The sequence below is a fragment of the Erinaceus europaeus genome, chromosome 15 (genome assembly GCF_950295315.1).
Source record: "Erinaceus europaeus chromosome 15, mEriEur2.1, whole genome shotgun sequence".
In the NCBI taxonomy this organism is placed as follows: domain Eukaryota; kingdom Metazoa; phylum Chordata; class Mammalia; order Eulipotyphla; family Erinaceidae; genus Erinaceus; species Erinaceus europaeus.
The window spans coordinates 74379991-74399060 of record NC_080176.1 but is presented as its reverse complement, the minus strand read 5'-3'; the positions used below and the strand labels follow the sequence as shown (position 1 = coordinate 74399060).

The following is a 19070-nucleotide window of genomic DNA, read 5'->3' as shown; positions in this document are numbered from 1 at the left end:
ACCACCAGAGTTCTGTATCCGTCTCCTCCATCCCCACCACCAGAGTTCTGTACCCGTCTCCTCCATTCCCACCACCAGAGTTCTGTACCCGTCTCCTCCATCCCCATTACCAGAGTTCTGTACCCGTCTCCTCCATCCCCACCACCAGAGTTCTGTATCCGTCTCCTCCATCCCCACCACCAGAACTTCCGTCTCCTCCATCCCCACCACCAGAGTTCTGTGTCCGTCTCCTCCATTCCCACCACCAGAGTTCTGTATCCGTCTCCATCCCCACCACCAGAGTTCTGTGTCCGTCTCCTCTATTCCCACCACCAGAGTTCTGTATCCGTCTCCTCCATTCCCACCACCAGAGTTCTGTGTCCGTCGCCTCCATCCCCACCACCAGAGTTCTGTATCCGTCTCCTCCATCCCCACCACCAGAGTTCTGTGTCCGTCTCCTCCATCCTCACCACCAGAGTTCTGTATCCGTCTCCTCCATCCCCACCACCAGAGTTCTGTACCCGTCTCCTCCATCCCACCACCAGAGTTCTGTATCTGTCTCCTCCATCCCCACCACCAGAGTTCTGTATCCGTCTCCTCCATCCCACCACCAGAGTTCTGTATCCGTCTCCTCCATCCCCACCACCAGAGTTCTGTATCCGTCTCCTCTATTCCCACCACCAGAGTTCTGTGTCCGTCTCCTCTATTCCCACCACCAGAGTTCTGTATCCGTCTCCTCCATCCCACCACCAGAGTTCTGTATCTGTCTCCTCCATCCCCACCACCAGAGTTCTGTATCCGTCTCCTCCATCCCACCACCAGAGTTCTGTATCCGTCTCCTCCATTCCCACCACCAGAGTTCTGTATCCGTCTCCTCCATCCCACCACCAGAGTTCTGTACCCGTCTCCTCCATCCCCACCACCAGAGTTCTGTACCCGTCTCCTCCACTGGAAACTGTAGTAGTTCTTCCAAGGTCACTGAGACGGGCTAATTATATATTCTCTCCCCTTTTTTCTTTTTACTAGAGCACTGCTCAGCTCTGGTTTATGGTGGTGTGAGAGACTGAACCTGGGACTTTGGAGCCTAAAGCACAAGTCTTTTTGTATAACCATTATGTTATCTACCTATACCCTATTCCTCCAATTTTTCTTTTTTCCTTTTCTTTTTTCATCCAGGGTTATTGCTGGGGCTCAGTGTCTGCATTACAAATCCACTGTTCCTGGAGGCTATTTTTCCCCGTTTACTACCTTGTTTATAGTTGTTGTTATTATTATTGTTGTCATTGTTGTTGGATAGGACAGAGAGAAGTAGAGGAAGGGAAGACAGAGGGGGGAGAGAAAGACAGACACCTGCAGACCTGCTTCACTGACTGTGAAGTGACCTCCCTGCAGGTGGGGAGCTGGAGTCTTGAACCGGGATCCTTGCACAGGTCCTTGCACTTTGTGCCATGTGCACTTAACCCGCTGCACTACTGCTTTTTTCTTTTCTTTTTTTTTTTTTTTTTAGCCTCCAGGGTTATTGCTGGGGTTTGGTGCCTGCACCACAGATTCACTGCTCCTGGAGGCTATTTTTTCCCCTTTTGTTGCCCTTGTTGTCTTATTGTTTTGGCTATTATTATTGTTATTGATGTTGTTGGATAGGACAGAGAGAAATAGAGAGGGGAGGGGAAGACAGAGAAGGGGAGAAAGAGACACCTGCAGACCTGCTTCACTGCTTGTGAAGCGACCTCCCTGCAGGTGGGGAGCCGGGGGCCTCCAACCGGGATCCTTATGCCGGTCCTTGTGCTTTGCGCCACGTGCGCTTAACCGGCTGCGCTACCTCCCGACCCCCCTTCTTGCTTGTTTTTTTCGTCTCCTCAGGCCACTTCTTATTCTGATAAAGAGAAAACCAGAGAGAGGGAGAGACTATAGCCACAGACCAGGTGGTAGCCGGTCCTGTAAAGCACACATGTTATCATGCCCCAAAGGCAGGCGACTTCTGCTTCTGCACAAGCTCTGGAGTCGTCTTTTGGCCTCAAGTTCTGTTCTTCCCAGAACCTGAGTGAATTTTCCAAAAGCCAAAGCCCATCCTGTTCCTCTAGTTGATTTAAACAACAAAACAAAAACAAACAAACAAACAAAAACCTACTTGGCGGCCCATTGTCCACAGTGGGTGAAATGTTGGAACTTCAAGCATGAAAGCATGAGGTCCCTGGTTCGATCCTCAACATTGCATATGCCAGAGTGATATTCTAGTTCTCTCTCTCTTCCCCTCTTCTTCCATAAATAAATAACCTTTAGAAACAAAAGCTTACCTTTAGGGCTGGCGATATAGCTCATTTGGGAAAGCACTTGCTTTGCTGTGTACATCCCCAGTTTGAGCCTTAGCCTCTAAACACTGAGGGAAAATTCAGTACTGTGGTGTCTCTCTCTGTCTCTGTTTCTCTATCTAAAAAGTCAGCGTGGGCAGAGGAGCCTGGTGAGTGTACACTCACGCACACACATACACACATAATGCAAAAGATTTGTTGAATTATTTAAGAGAGGGAGGGGTCAAGTGGTATCACACAAGCTCCAGAGCACGTTATAGTGCGCAAGGACCCAGGTTCAAGCCTCCAGTCCCCACCTGCAGAGGGAAAGCTCCGTGAGCGATGAAGCAGGGCTGCAGGTCTCTGTCTGTCTCTCTCCCTGTCTCCCCCTTCCCTTTCATTTTTCTATGAATCTATTCAATAAGTAATTTAAAAAACCCCACACCCAAAGAATAGAGTATCCAGAACTGCAGAATGAATTTATCTGCTGTAAGAGTTCTACTTGAATTTTTTGGAACAAGCCTAGATTCAACGTTATTGTTTTGTAGAAAATATGACCACTACAAAGTCCAATTTCCTCCACTTAGGCCCCCAGAAGACTTCTAAAAGCCAACACGCCCCTCTCCCCTCGCCAATTCCAAGTGTATATGTAGTCAAGCCAAATTAATAAGAGAAAACAGTTCCACAATGAGCCTTAATCCTATCAGGGGGTTGTCAGTCCGGGTTAGTGGTTAGAGAATAATGCTGCGCCCCTGCTGAGCTCTGTGGTTCCGTCACACCTGGCGTTTGTGGGACGGATTGGGGGCAACACTTGTACCAGATAAAGATGAGGGAAGGAAGGAAGTAAGGAAGGAAGGAAGGAAGGAAGGAAGGAAGGAAGGAAGGAAGGAAGGATGAATTAATGGAAGGAAGGAAGGAGAAAATCCACTCACAGTGTCGTCAAGAAATAAGTCCCATTTAGAGCTCTGTTGGAACTGAATGTAAGAGTCACCTCTTGATATCCGGATTCAGAGAGCACCTTTCTCTACCCACCCACTTTCTTCCGGGGACTAATTCTGGGGCTCCTCCATGCTGAGCTCCCCTGCTTCCCAGCAGCTGCTTCTGGAAGGAGACTGTGACGGTCTCCTCTCCCTTCTCCTCCCCTCATGCCCATGCTTTGTTTGCTCCTTCCTCTCAAATTTCTTTTTATTTTTTTTTTATTTGTGATTAATAGTGGGTTACAAGGGTCTAAGACTGCAGGGTACAGTTTCACCCGTCACCCAAATTTCTGTGTCCCAGCCCTCCCACCTCCCAAAGATAACCATTATAGTTCTCACAAAGTCTTAAAAACAATTTATTTGCTTTAAGTTTATTTGTTTGCTTGCTTGCTTGTTTTTGCTAGTTTATGTGTATCAGTTCTCTAGACCCCACATATGAGTAAAACATCTCACTTGCCTTTCATTTCTTTAGTTGTTTTTCTATTAAGCATAATCACCTCCAAGTTCTGTACATTTTGTCCCAAGGATTACAGTATCTTTTTTGATTGCAGAGTAGTGTTCCATGGAGTATATACCCCATAACTTCTTTAGCCAGTCATCTGATGATGGACTTGAGGCTGCTTCTGCTCTTTGTCTGTTGTGAACAGTGCAGCTATGAACGTAGAGATGCATATGCTCCATTGAACCAGTGTTTGAGTGTCCTTTGAATAAATGCCCAAGAGTGTTATTGCTGGGTCATAAGGTAATTCCGTTTTTATTTGTTGAAGGATTCTCCATACCACACCAGTTCTCTTTTTTTTTTTTTTTGTTTGCCTCCAGGGTTGTCACTGGGGCTGGGTGCCAGCACTAAAAATCTACTGCTCCTGGATTTTTCCCATTTTGTTGCCCTTGTTGTGGTTGTTATTGTTGTTATAGCTGTTGTTGTTGCTGGATAGGACAGAGAGAAATTGAGAGAGGGGAGGGGAAGACAGAAAGGAGGAGAGAAAGATAGACACCTGCAGACCTGCTTCACTTCTTATGAAACAATGGCCCTGCAGGTGGGGGAATTGGAGGCTTGAACCAGGATCCTTACACTGGTCCTTGTGCTTTGTACCATGTGCACTTAACCCGCTGCACTACCGCCCGACCCCCCCCAATGTGGGATGACTTCTATGCTGGAGTCTTCCCCAAATAAAAGTCAGACTCCTGTCTGTGGGGAGAAAGCCTGGTTGGCTCTGAGCTTCTACAGCCCCGGTAGGGAACCTTCATCAAGGAAGAGCGTGGGTTGTACATCTGAAAGTCTAACATCTCTGCTGCCCGGACTCCCCATCTGCACCCAGGCCACTGGAGCCAAGTCAGTCTCCAGGGGTGCAACCCGGTCGTGCTTATTTCACTGAGCTTTAGGAGGGATTCAGAGGCACAGAGAGTGGGGAGACAGTACAGTGGTGGCTCACAAGACTTGCATGTGAAAAGTCCCAGGTTCGAGATCCAGAATCTACAATTGCCAGAACTAAGCAGTGCTCTAGCCAAAACCAAACCAAAACAAAAAGTATTAACATCACAGAGAGGACTGAAAACCCATGCCCTGTGGAATGTGCGTTGTCAGCTTGGTTATGTCCTTCAGAAGCAACTGGACAGGGCAGAGACAAACCTGTCTGTGGCTGCCTGGTCCTCAAGACCCTCTGGGTCTGGCTTGAATGGTTTCTTATTTGGGGACGGAGCTCACTGCTGACATTGAATTTCCATAGAGAGGTTTTTGTTATCATTCTTTTTTCCACCTGCCAACAGAGTAATTACTGGCACTACAAATCCACCACACACAGTGGCCAGTGTTTTCTTTCTATTCTTTTTTTTTTTAATTGGATAGGACAGACAGTGATTGAGAGGTAGGGGAGAGAGAGAGAGAGAAAGAGAGCCCTGAAGACCTACTTCATCGGTCCTGAAGCTTCCCCCTTCAGGTAGGGAGAGGGGCCTCAAACCCAGGTCCTTATGCATGGTAATATGTGCACTTAACTGGGTGCACTGCTACCCAACCCCGGTTTTTGTTTTATGTCTGTGCTCGTGTGTGCACCTGCATGCTCAGTGGCCCGGGGATTGAACCTTAGACCTCATGTCTGAGAAGCAAGTGCTCTCCCACTGAGCTGCAGCCTGCAGGTGTCATTGGTGGCTGTGTGCTTCCCTCGCCACATGTGACATCAAATGACCAAAGAGAAAGACATTCATTTAGCTGGTTACTTGGCATTGTGTTGACCAAAAAATAAACAAGCCAACTGAATAAAAGAACAAACTTTTCTAGCAGCCAACAGCCAGGTGTCTGCTTTTAGACCAGGCTCAAGCCTAGTAGAATCTAACAAGTGGGGACACTTGGCTTCTAGTTGCTATCACAACCATTGAGAAGGTTTCTCATCTCATCTAAGATCCAGGGGCAAGCTTGTCCTTCAGTGAAAGACCAGGCATCAGCTATAAAGAATAACAATGGCAGGATAAAGTCTAGGATCAGTTTTTAAAAATTTTTAATTATCTTTATTTGATAGAGATAGCCAGAAATTAAGAGGGAAGGGGAGATAGGGAGAGAGACAGAGCGACACATGCAGCAGTATTTTACCATTTGTGAAACTTTCCCTCAGCGGGGGGGGGGGGGGGGCTCGAACCCGGGTCTTTGCACATTGTAACATGTATTCAGTCAGGTGCACCATCACCTGGCCTCTCTAGGATCAGTTTTTTTTTCCTCCAGGAATTTTGCTGGGGCTTGGTGCTTGCACTATGAATCCACTGCTCCTGGAGGCTATTAGGCTATTTTTTTCCCATTTTGTTGCCCTTGCTGTTGTGCTTGTTGTAGTTGTTATTATTGTCATAGCTGTCATCGCTGTTGGACAGGACAGAGAGAAATGGAGAGAGGATGGGAAGACAGAGAGCAGGAGAGAAAGATAGACACCTGCAGACCCACTTCACCACCTGCGAAGCGACCCCCCTGCAGGTAGGGAGCCGGGGGCTCGAACCGGGACCCTTACACCAGCCCCTGCGCTCTGCGCCATGTGCACCAACCCGCTGCGCCACCGCAGGACTCCCTAGGAGTTTGTTTTTTTTTAAGTTTTTTTTTTAAATGTATTTATTATTGGATAGAGACAGAGAGAAATTGCGAGGGGGAGGGGAGATAGAGAGGGAGAGAGACGCCTGCAGCCCTGCTTCACCCTTGTGAAGCTTTCCCCCTGCAGGTGGGGGCCAGGGGATTGAACTCGGGTCCATGTGCACCACAATATGAGTGTTTTACGAGGTGTGTCACCTCCTGGCCCCTTCCTAGGATCAGTTTTAATGATTCTTTAGGGCAACCCACTTTGAGAACCATTTTGGCAGCAGGTGTGGAGAGCTGTGAGGCAAAGCAGAACCCCAACACTTCTGCTTCTCTGAGTGAGTGGAATGAGGACCAAATAAAGCTCAAAGTCCTTGAAGGAAGAAATCTTTCAGAAGCTTCTGTAGAAGCAGCTGGGAGGAGGGGAGGATAAGGGCCATGAGAGCCCTCAGGAGCAGATGGGCTCCCAGGAGCCACTGCTGTAGCTGACTGCCCTCCCACCCCCCGCCTTGTCTCTCTGGCTGTCTGTCCCACTAGCCCCACACAGCCCCTGGGTCTAGGTTTAAACCTAGTGGCATCTGCAGAGCTGACTGCCAGCCCTGGGCAGGGGTGTGTGAGGCAGAATTCCCAGAGATGTCTCTTCAAGTCATAGGCGTCATATTTTGGGGTGCAGAAGTGAGTGCAGATGCCCTGCATTGTGGGAGCTGAAAATGGCCAGGTTAGAAGGTCTGCTTTTCCTCTCTTCTCTGTCACAGAATCCCAAAGATGGCCACCATCCCCAGGACAGGTAATGGTGAGGAAACAAGTAGACAGGGAAGATTGGCAGGCAGCCCCCGGAGGATTAGCCAGCCAATTAATCCCCACAACAGCTAGAGGAGGAACTAATTAATCTGCTAAGCACTTGGGGGGGGGGGGGGGGCTGGCCTAGTACTGGGAGAGGCTCCCCTCTCTTGGCGAGGCCAGTGCCCAGGGCCCTTCTATTCAGAGGTCACTCTACACAGAGGACAATGGAAAGGAAAGAGATCTCTGAGACAAAGGCTTTGGTTTCCTGTCTCTCAAAGGACCAGCTAAAGTCAGGAGCCACAGAGCCTCTGAACTGGACAAGCCTCGGGAGACTCACTGTACCCTGGCTGGAAGGTTTTTAAATGTTATTACTGTGGCAGGGTGGTGGCATGCCCAGTAGAGTGCGCACATTACCATGAGTAAAAACCTGGGTTCAAGGCCCTGGTTCCCACCTGCAGGAGGGAAGCTTCACAAGTGGTGCAGCAGTGCTGCAAGTATCTCTCATCTCTGTTTCTTTCTCCCACTCTATTTCTCTATCACACACACACACACACACACACACACACACACACACACACACACACACGAATACCACTCCTACTACTAGTGTTCCAATGCCATCACACCAAAGATAGCCCTCCTCCCAACTCCCCTACTTCCCCTCTCTGTTCCCTCTAACAACCATCACAGTTTCCAGAGTGTAAGAGTCAGATTGATTATCATTCCTCTTAGCAATATGGTCTTTTTAGTGGCTGAGTATAATTCCACTGAATATCTGTCCCCTGGCTTCTTCATCCAGTCTTCTGGAAGTTTGAATGGAGAGACCACCACTGTTCATTTACAACCATTTCTACTCAGCACTGAACACCACTCTATGTGGCATCTTGGCAGGTGCCTCAGTGTCAAAATGGTCCAATTATGACCAAGTTGGGAAGTTGGGGGCCTAGATGGTGGTATATCCCATAGAACACCTGTGTTATAATGTTTAAGGATCCAGGTTCAAGTTCATGGTCCCCACCTGCAGGGATAAGCTTCAGAATCAATGCAGTAGGACTGCAGGTGACTCTTGTTATCTTTCCCTCTCTATTTCCCACTCCCCTCTTGGTTTCCCTCCTCTCTATCTGATAAGTAAATAAAGATCAAATTAGCTACTTTTCTCCTATTCAACTTTAAAAAAAATTTATTTATTTTTCCTTTTTTGTTGCCCTTATTTTTATCATTGCTGTGGTTATTATTATTGTTGTTGATATTGTTGCTTCCAGATAGGACAGAGAGAAATAGAGAGAGGAGGGGAAGACAGAGATGGGGAGATAAAGATAGACACCTGCAGACCTGCTTCACTGCTTGTGAAACTACACCCCCCCGCAGGTGGGGAGCTGGGGGCTCAAACCAGGATCCTTACGCTGGTCCTCGAGTTTTGCGCCATGTGTGCTTAACCCGCTATGCTACAGCCGGACTCCCTCTTATTCAACTTTTAAAAATATATCTTTATTGGACAGAGACAGCCAGAAATTGAGAGGGTAGGGGGAGATAAAGAAAGGAAGAGAGAGACACCTGCAGCCCTGCTTCACCACTCCTGAAACATTCCCCCTGCAGATGAGGACCGGGGGCTTGCATCTGGGTGTTTGCGAATTGTAACGTGTGTGCTCAACAAAGTGCATCGCCACCTGGCCCCTCTTATTCAATCTTGTATGAGCTTTGGTGACCCTTTCAGAGCTGGTCACAACATATTGAGGTGGAATCTTTTTTAAAAATTTTTTTAAATATTTATTTATTTTCCCTTTTGTTGCCCTTGTTGTTTTATTGTTGTAGTTATTATTGTTGTTATTGATGTTGTTGTAGTTGGATAGGACAGAAAGAAAGGGAGAGAGGAGGGGAAGACAGAGAGGGGGAGAGAAAGATAGACACCTGCAGACCTGCTTCACCGCTTGTGAAGCGACTCTCCTGCAGGTGGGGAGCTGGGGGCTCGAACCAGGAGCCTTCCTCTGGTCCTTGCGCTTAGTGCCACATGTGCTTAGCTTACTGCACTACCACCTGACTCCCAAGGTGGAATCTTAAGTCTGTTTCTATCCATCTTAGCATTTGCTTTTGGGGGGGGCTCTCTTTTTAAATCTTTCATGCATCACTGTCCCTTTTCTCTGACCCCCCCCATCCCTGTCTGCCTCCCATTACAAACTAAACTGCAAAAATTATCTGAGAGCCTCAGAGTGTGTGAACAATCAAATTCCTCTTTCTTAATCCAAAATAAAGGGTGCTTTAGCCTGAGGGGTGAAGGGACAGCCAGCCCAGGGCTGCACCAAGGAATTCTGGAACAGCCACACCAGGAACCACAACCTCAAATGTTCAAAGCAAGTGGGTAGAATCAGAAACTCAGAAGACTAGCTCCACCTTGGAAGATCCAGCCCCACCTTCCAGAAGGAGCGAGGGTAGTCAGGCCCACTGAGTCATGTCGTGGGGCAGCACAGACACAGCAGAGTTCCTGGAGGCTGAGTTGCAGTGGAACTCCCCAGTCTCACACACATATCAGAAGAGGGTGTCTCAGACCCCAGGGTCTGCTGGGACTCACCTGATCCCACCACCACCACCACCCCATTTCTCATTCAGGAGCTCATGGATGGGACTGAGGGCTTGTATTTCTTCCAGGAAGATACATGGCATTCACTGCACCCTGCTGTTTTACCCTGGGACCACACTTTGAGAATCACTATTCTAGAAGGTTCTAATTGATCCCAGGGGCAGGAAGAGAGAGCCACTTATCAACCTGAAGTGAAAGCAATCCATCCTTCCCAGCAGAGTTTACTATGAAACAACTTACAGGAAAGAGAGCTGACTGGGGAGCACTTCCCTTAGCCCAGGCTCACGACCCCCCTCAATCACCTGGGGAGGGGCCATACCCCCTTCCTCACAGGGGGAACAGCATCACCTCCAAAGGAGAAGCAAGGCAAAACACTGGCTTTTTCTCTTAGGAACAAACCTCTTTCAGAGAGAGAAAGAGAAAGAGAGATCGAAGCTTCCTTCACTGTAGCGGGTGTCGTATGCTTTACATTGGTTTGTTCTAGCCCTCCCCCCCGCCAAGAGAATTGGATCAGTCCAATTAATTTCCCGGGCCTGCTTGGCCCCGCCCCAAGGAACCCCGGGAGAGGGTTCCTGAGTCCGAGAGTTCCTGAGTGCGAGAGTTCCTGAGTTCGAGAGTTTCAGGGTTACAGAGTAAGAGAGAGTTCCAGTGTGCCAGAGTTTCAGAGGGCTCTCAAGTACGAGAGTTTCAGAGTTCCAGAGTTGGAGGGTTCCTGAGTTCAAGAGTAAGAGGGAGTGCTTGTGCCGCCGCAAAGAGACAGCAGAGTTCTGTTTGGTGATTAGTTTGTCTTAGTTTATGAATCGTTGTTCCTGAATAAAGAAATACAGCTTCCCTGCCCAGCCGTTGTCTCCGCGTCTCTGTTACCCGCCCGTGAAGCAAGCCAGCCCGACCAGAGCCTCCCGAAATTTTAACAACAAGCGGGGGCCGGGCTTGAACCTGGGCCATACACATGGCAAAGCAGTGGACCACCCACCTGAGCCACAGAAGCAAGGCATGCTGAGATGAAGCACAGACACTCACTCTCTAGCCTCCCTCCCTTGTCCAATAGGCTTCTGAATATTAGCATGCTGCCGCATGCATGGAGATTGTAATAATCAGATAGATCTAAATAGAATGTTCACTGACAGTGTAGCAGCCTCAGCTGATGGACAAGTGGGGCCAGAGAGAGAGAGAGAGAGAGAGAGAGGCCCCACTGATGCAGGGTGGCAATATAGAGTGACTTCTGCCATCAGTGCAAGAAGACATGTGCAAGGTGAGAGCCAGCAAAGACCCAGCTGCCCCCCACCCCCGCCTGAGCCCAAAGGAAACAGGTGGCCCCGCCAGCACATGCCTGCAACTCGCAGAAATGGGGGCATCTCCTGGACTCCACACCTGCGCCCTAGAGCCTTCTCCAGAGGGGACACACAGGGACACCCCTCCCCAGTGACGGACAGCTGAGAAGGAACTTTCAGGACTTCCATGCTGTGTGTCAGCTGTCAGTCTTAAGTAGCCTGTGACCCTCTCTGCACAATTGCTGTGTAGTGAGTTGTGTGTTCTTACTGTTGAGCTGTGGACTTTCCAGTCACATCCCATTGTGGGTACAGGCAACCAGCTTACAGCAAACCCGCCCACCCGTGTGAAGGTGAGAGGCATCACCTGCTGTTGGTGCCAGCCTCAACAGGTCAGCCTCAGGCAGCCAAGCCTGCACTCACCTCCTCCCTCTTCCCTCCTCCCTCCTCCACAGACCTGCATCCTCCCACTACTCCTGGTATTGAATGGCTCCTGTGTGTTGTGGTGGTTCACCCACCTCTGCTTTTGCTTTCCCATCTAGAGCGAGATGGACGAGAACCAGATCCAGATGGCTGGAGATGATGTGGACTTGCCCGAAGACCTGCGGAAAATGGTAGACGAAGATCAAGAAGAGGAAGAGGATAAGGATTCCATTCTTGGGCAGCTGCAGAACCTTCAGAACATGGACCTGGACACCATCAAAGAAAAAGCTCAGGCCACCTTCACGGAAATCAAGCAGTCGGCAGAGCAGAAGTGTTCAGTGATGTGAGGGACGGGCAGAGAGCAGGGAACGAAGAGCAGGAAGCAGGTCAGAGTGGACAGGACCGTTCGTTCTCCTGCATAGACTTAGTGACCACAGTGAGAAAAACCATGGGGGTGGAGAGACAGCATAATGGTTCTGCAAAAAACTTTCATGCCCTGAGGCTCTGAGGACCCAGGTTCAATCCTTAGCACCACCATAAACCACAGCAAGGAAGGGAAGGGCAGGGAAGGGAAGGGAAGGGAAGGGAAGAGGAGAGAGGGGAGGGGAGGGGAGAGGAGAGGAGAGGAGAGGAGGGGAGGGGAGAGGAGGGGAGGGGAGAGGAGGGGAGGGGAGAGGAGGGGAGGGGAGAGGAGGGGAGGGGAGAGGAGGGGAGGGAAGGGGGGTGGGAAAAGCCACAATGAGAAAGCTCTGCAAACATGTATAAGTAGTTTGTACCCCAGGCCGTGTCTAGCCAGCACCATGCACTAGGAAACAGCTCTTTTTAGTGAGAAACATGGCCAAGTATGAAACTCCAAGTAACACACCTGATTAGGGTGGTAACACACCTGGTTAAGCATACATGCTACAATGCACACGGACCCTGGTTCAAGCTCCCAGTCTCCACTTAAACTGAAAGCTTCCGGAGCTGTGCTGCCAGTGTCTCTCTTTTTCCCTATCTCCCTTGTCCCTCTCAACTTCTCTCTGTCTCTATCCAAGAAATAAATAAAATATTAAAAAACAAACGAACACCAACAACAAAACAAAGGACACCAGCTGTAAATGGTGAAGAACCCATAGCTTCTTGAAGATATGCAGGACAGACTTCCTTCCCCACCCCTCAACCCCCCTCCACCAGGGCTATTGCTGGAATCCACCACTCCTGGCATTTTTTCCAGTTATTTATTTATAATTTATTTATTTATTTTAATTTGATAGGACAGAGAGAAATTGAGAGGGAGTAGGGGAGATAGAAAGGCAGAAAGAAAGAGAGACACCTACAGACCTGCCTCACCTCTTGTGAAGTTTCTCCCTTCAGGTGGAGAGTAGGGGCTTGAACCCAGATCCTTCCACATGGTAATTAATGTGTGAGCTTCTGCAGTTCTGTCACCGCTCTACTCCACCACAGACTTCCTTCTTTTGAGGGCAAGGTCTCACCCTGTTAGCATGAGGCCAAACTCGTTCACAGATGGGATGAGGCCAGGCTGCATGGTCAAGGGCAGGCAAAATCACCCCACCTCTCACTACCAGGCTCGCAGCCATTGCTGAGGCTTCCTGCTGAGTTGGGCTCTGAGCAGCTCAGAGCTGAGAGTCAACAGTAGGGCTGTGGGTGGAGATGAGAGAGAAATGGAGACAGAACAGAGAGGTGTCATCAGTCCTTCACGTGCAGATCATCATCCCAGGGGCCACATGAAGAGGTTCAAGGGTGAAACTAGAGGCAGGAAAGGGTGCAACTGGGAAAATCATCACAGATTCTATAGTCAAGATCATCAGCTCTTGTGATAATCAACTTTGTGACGTCCGTGGGAATATCTGCAGAGAGGACGAAGAAGTTAAAGCAATCTGTTTCTCTGTGCCTCTGTTTCTCCCTGTGGACTTGTTTCTGTGTATCCTCTACTACTCTTTCTCTCAGACCATCTTCTGCCCATTTAAAAAAATGATTTGTTGGACTTGTTGAGTTTTATGAGGTGTGTGTGTGTGTGTGTGTGTGTGTGTGTGTGTGTGTGTGAGTGTTTCAGAGCTCAGACATTGTGCACACACAAATTCACTACTTCTAGGCCCTTTAATTCAAATAGAGAGATAAAGAGATACAGAGAAGGAAGCAAGTGGTGGTGCACCTTGTTGAATGCACATGTTACAATACTCAAGGACCTGGGTTCGAGACCCTGGTCCTCATCTCCAGGGGGAAAGCTTTGTGAGTGGTAAAGCAGGGCTGCAGGTGTCTCTCTGTCTCTCTCCCTCTCTTTTTTTTATCATTGTTGTTGTTATTGATGTCGTCGTTGTTGGATAGGACAGAGAGAAATCAAGAGAGGAGGGGAAGACAGAGACACCTGCAGATCTGCTTCACCACTTGGGAAGCAACACCCCTGTAGGTGGGGAGCTGGGGGCTTCAACCCGGATCCTTACTGTGCTTCCTGCCATGTGCGTTTAACCCACCTCGCTACCACCCGACCCCCTCTCTTTCCCTCTCTATAACCTCCTCCCTTTGATTTCTGACTATCTCTATCTAATGAATAAAGATAACAATAAAAATAAATAAATAAGGAGTCAGGCGGTAGCGCAGCGGGTTAAGCACAGGTGGCGCAAAGTGCAAGGACCAGCGTAAGGATCCCGGTTCGAGCCCCCCACCCCACTCCCCACCCATTCCCCACCTACAGGAGAGTCGCTTCACAGGCAGTGAAGCAGGTCTGCAGGTGTCTGTCTTTCTTCCCGCCACCCGTCTTCCCTCCTCTCTCCATTTCTCTCTGTCCTATCCAACAACAATAATATCAATAATAGCTACAACAATAATACAACAAGGGCAACAGAAGGGAATAAATAAATAAATAAATAATTTTAAAAGAGAGATACAGAAAGAGAAGAAGAAGAAGAGGAAGAAGGAGAGACACCATTCCAACAGAGCTCCTCTCAGTGCCTGGGCACATTCCTGTGGTAAGGCACACAGCCACCTGATAAACTATATCTCTGACCTTGTTTGCATATTATAAAGATCAGCTTAAGTATAATGTGAAAATAGCTTTTCCATCTTTTCATTTTGCTGGTAGATTCTTTTCCTGGGCAGGGAAGTTCATTGGTTCCTTGTAGTAGCATTTATGTGTGTTTGCTTTTGTGTCCCTCGCCACTGGGATCGAGTCCCCAAACACAGCATTCAGGCTGATGTCAGGGGCATATCACCTGCCTTTGCTTCTGTGTACATTATGGTTTCACATCTTGCATCCAGGAATTTAATCCTTTTTGGATACATTTTTCTATATGGAATTTGATTGCAGTCTAATTTCATTCTTTGTTATTTTATTTATTTATGGATAGACAGAGATATTTGGGAGAGGAGGAGGAGATAGAGAGGGAAGGAGACAGAGAGACACCTGCAGAACTGCTTCACCACTTGTGAAGCTTTCCCCCTGCAGGTGGGGACCAGGGGCTTAAACCCAGGTCCTTGAGCACTGTGATGTGAGCACTTAACCCATTCTTTGCTTTATTGAGGTCCCATTTTACAATACCATTGGAGACTTTTCTTCTTTCATTGTGTTTTGGCTCATTTGTCATAGATCAGATATTTATGGTTGACTGGTGGGCTCTCGGTTCTGTCCCATTTGGTCTCTGTATCTATTTTTATCTCAGTACTGCACTGTTGTTTTACTACCATCTCTTTGTAGTATAGTTTGAAGTGAGGGAACTCAATAAGGTCACTTCATTTTTTTTCACTCACCAGGATAGTTTATTATCCGGAATCTGTTGTATTTCCAAATAAATTTCATGATTTTTTTGTCCTATTTCTATGAATATTACTATTGAAATTTTAATAAAAACTGAGTTTAACCTGTATAGACCTTTAAGTAATGTATCTGTTGAAACAATTCTAATTCCTCCAATCCGTGAGCATTAAATTATTTTCCATGTGTTTGTACCTTCTTAAAATACTGATTTTTCAGTAAATATTCACCAAATAAATTATGTCTCTGCTATAGATATACAAGGGTATATTTATCAGTTTTTTAATTTTTTTTACAGTCACAAAAGAAATGTCTGGAATACCTTAATCAAAAGTTTCTTCCCAATACTTTAACTATGAACAAAAATCAGACTTTGAGTATTCAGCTATAGTATACCTCAGAGTTCCCAAAGGTTTAGAGGTTTTTTTTTTTATTTCTTTATTGGGGAATTAATGACTTATAGTCAACAGTAAAATAAAATACAGTAGTTTGTACATGTGTAACATTTGTTTTCCACATAACAATTCAAACCCCACTAGGTCCTCCTCTGTCTTCCAGGACCTGAACCCTCCCCCACTCCCAGAGTCTTTTACTTTGGTGCAATACACCAAGTTTTAGAGTTTTTTTCTTTCTAAAGATGATTTCATTTTGCTTTTAAACATGGTAAGATACGCACAGTATGAAATTGACCACTTCAACCACTTCTACATATGCAGTTCAGAGGCACCAATAACAGTCACACAATTTGATCAACTGCTGACACCATCAGTCTCCAGAACTTGTTCATCTTCCCCAACAGGAACCTTGAACTCAGGCTGGGGAGACAGCATAATGGTCACGCAAAAGACTTTCATGCCTGAGGCTCTGAGGTTCCAGGTTCAATACCCAGCACTGCCATAAATCAGAGCTGAGCAGTGCTCTAGTCTCTCATTCTCTCTCTCTCTCTCTCCATATATGTATATATAAAACAAATACAAAATATAATTTAAAAGAAATTGACATCATTTTATATAAAAATAAACTGTCCCATTGGATACTGAGTCTCCATCTCTCTCTCCTCAGCTCCTGGCAGTCACCAATTTGCTTTCCATCTCTATGAATTTGACTGAGCAACACTTGTCTATACCAGCTCACTTAGGAGTATGATTCCTCAGTCATGTGTAGCCCTCACCACAGTGGGTGAAACTTTTTTTATAAAACCAATACATCTTTTTAAAAAATATTTATTAATTTATTTATTCTCTTTTGTTGCCATCGTTGTTTTATTGTTATAGTCGTTGTTGAATAGGAGAGAGAGAAATGGTGAGAGATGGGGCAGACAGAGAGGGGTAGAGAAAGACAGACACTTGCAGACCTGGTTCACTGCCTGTGAAGCGACTCCCCTGCAGGTGGGGAGCTGGGGGCTCGAACTGGGATCCTTACACCGGTCCTTGCGCTTTGCACCGCATGCACTTAACCTGCTGTGCTACTGCCCAACTCCCCTGGGTGAAACTTTGGTGTTGTGGTATCTTTCCTTCTCTCCCTCTCTCTTTTCTTTGCCTTTTTAAATCTTTTTATTATCTTTGTTTATTTATTGGACAGAGATAGCCAGAAGTCGAGAAGGAAGAAGGTAATAGAGAGTAAAGGAGACAGAGAGACACCTGCAACATTGCTTCACCACTTGCAAAGCTTTCCCCCTGCAGGTGGGGACTGGGGACTTAAACCTAGGTCCTTGCACGTTGTAACGTGTGCATTCAACCAGGTGCTCTTCCACCTGGCCCCTCCTATCTCTCTCTCTATCTAAAAAAGTCAGCCTGGAGCGGTGGAGCTTGGTAACCATGGTGACAACATCAACAACAGAAAAAATATCTTTGTCCTTTTGTACCTAATTTCATTGAGCAAAATGTCTTCAAGCTGAACACATGTTCTAGCATGTGCCGATCTGTCTTCTTTGTTATAGTTGAATATGATTGTATCCTGTAACTAGACCATGTTTTGTTCATGAGCTTAGTTGTCAAAGGACACTTCAGTTGATTTCACTTTGGAGCTATTGAGTATTTGAGCCTCTCTCCTTGATAGAAAGCTAGAGACAGAGAATAAAAGAGAGAGGAGACACATGTAGCACTGCTCCACCACTTGGGAAGCTTCTCCCCTATAGATGAGGACCAGGGGCTTGAACCTAGGTCCTCACACATGATCAAGTGTGGACTCCAAGTTGTATTTCTTTATTTACTTTTATTTATTTCACTGCCTCCAGGGTTATCGCTGGAGCTTGGTGCCTCCACTATTAGTCCTCTGCTCCTGGAGGTCATTTTTTCCCCATTTTATTGGATAGGACAGAGAGAAATGGGGGGGTGTGTAGAAAGGGAGAAACAGACAGATACCTGTAGCCCTGCTTCACTGCTTGTGGGGAGTGGGGGCTTGAACTGGGATCCTTGCGCTAATCCTTGTTCTTTGTACTATGTGCACTTAACCCAGTGCATTGCTGCCTGACACCCGCCCCCCCAAAGTTATATTTCTTCAAAGCTCATTCCTTGAAGCCATGATGTGGAAGCTCCCTGTATCTGAATAAAGAAATCTGAGATGCATCTTGGAAACCCTACTAGAGGCAGCTGGGGCTTGAAAGGGTTCATTTGCTTGGCCAGGACATGTAAGATCAGCATTGCTCAGGCTTACAGCATCATAGGAGAAAGTACACTAAATTGACAAATACACACCACAGAATCCTAGCCAACTCGAAGGAAAGCAAAATTGTAGGACCCACTGTGGAGAGCGAAGGGCATTCCTGAGAAGTGTCTAGAGTGTGCTCAGCCTGGGACTGGGAGGGAGGGGGACCCCTGTGCAGGAGAACGGTAGGCTGCCAGGGGAGTCCTGTCTCCTCCTGTAAGGACCCCTCACGTCAAAGGCAGCAGAGGAAAGTCCAGCCAGTGCTGATGCTAATGAAACTGGACTGGACTGATCGGCCTTTTGAAAATGATCAAATGGATTCTGTGGCCTCTTTGGGGAAGGGAAGCAAAGCGGTTTGACATTTCCCAAGTCCCTGAGAAATAATTAATATTTCAGAAATGCTCCTGGTGACTGATCATAAGAATGGGAGGGGCAGATCATGTGGAGACTGGCACTAATAAGTCGTCAGGTAAAATGGGCCAAGTGCTTCACCTGGTTTTTCTTCTGTACGCCAGAGCTCTTTGCAGACTCCACATATCCCCGGTGTTAGGGAGCCAACAGGAAGGTTCCTAGTCTCCCGCAGTTGGGAGTTTTGTGAGGAAAGAAGGTAACAAGCAAGCAAACAACCAGAGAGATAATTTGAGAGAGGAGGGAGTACTGTGAGGAAAAAGAACATAACAAGGAGATCATGAGAATGTGTGTGGGGGGAAGGGGCATTTCAGGCAGGCAGAATAGACAGTGTAAAGGTCTTGGGAAGGAACAGGCATGGAGGATTCAAGAAGAAGAAACAAGACACTTTTCCCCCTGGAAGCAAGTTGGGACAAGTGGCAGGGTGGCTAAGAGAGTTTGGTGTGGTTATTTGACACTTATATGAAGAGGTCAATGCACACAGACGTTTATAATGGTGCTATATACAGAAACCAGAAGCTGAAAACAGCCCAAGAGCCTAATGACGAGTGAGTGGACAAGGGAATTATGGGATACATATATACTGGAATATTACTCAGCTGTGAGAAAAGGTCAGCTTCTGTCTCTTCCTACAACGTGGATAGAACTGGAGGGCTTCATGCTAAGTGAAATAAGCCAGAAGCAGAAAGACAAGTACCAGATAATCTTGATTATATGTAGGATTTAAGAAACATAACAAGGGAAAAGAAACATTAACAAAAACCTTGATCTATTGGGTTGTCAGAAAATTTTGTGACATCTTTTTTGTTTTTTATGCATAAAAGGAGTCCTGACTTTTCCGACAAACCAATAGATCAGCAGCTCCTAGGACTCTATAGCAAAGGGGAGGGGTGGGTGGTCGTGCAGCCAGCAGAGCAAACACA

The 19070-nt window shown here is 47.2% G+C and overlaps 1 protein-coding gene across 1 annotated transcript in view; it reads left to right on the top strand.

The window, feature by feature from the left end:
- CPLX4 (complexin 4) overlaps window positions 1–11864 on the top strand; it is a 28769-nt gene extending 16905 nt beyond the window's left edge. The window contains exon 3 of the mRNA XM_007529016.2: window positions 11462–11864. Coding sequence (XP_007529078.1) covers window positions 11462–11689 — 228 coding nt within the window. The 3' untranslated portion in view covers window positions 11690–11864. The remainder of the gene's footprint in view (window positions 1–11461) is intronic.
- The last annotated feature ends 7206 nt before the right edge of the window (window positions 11865–19070 follow it).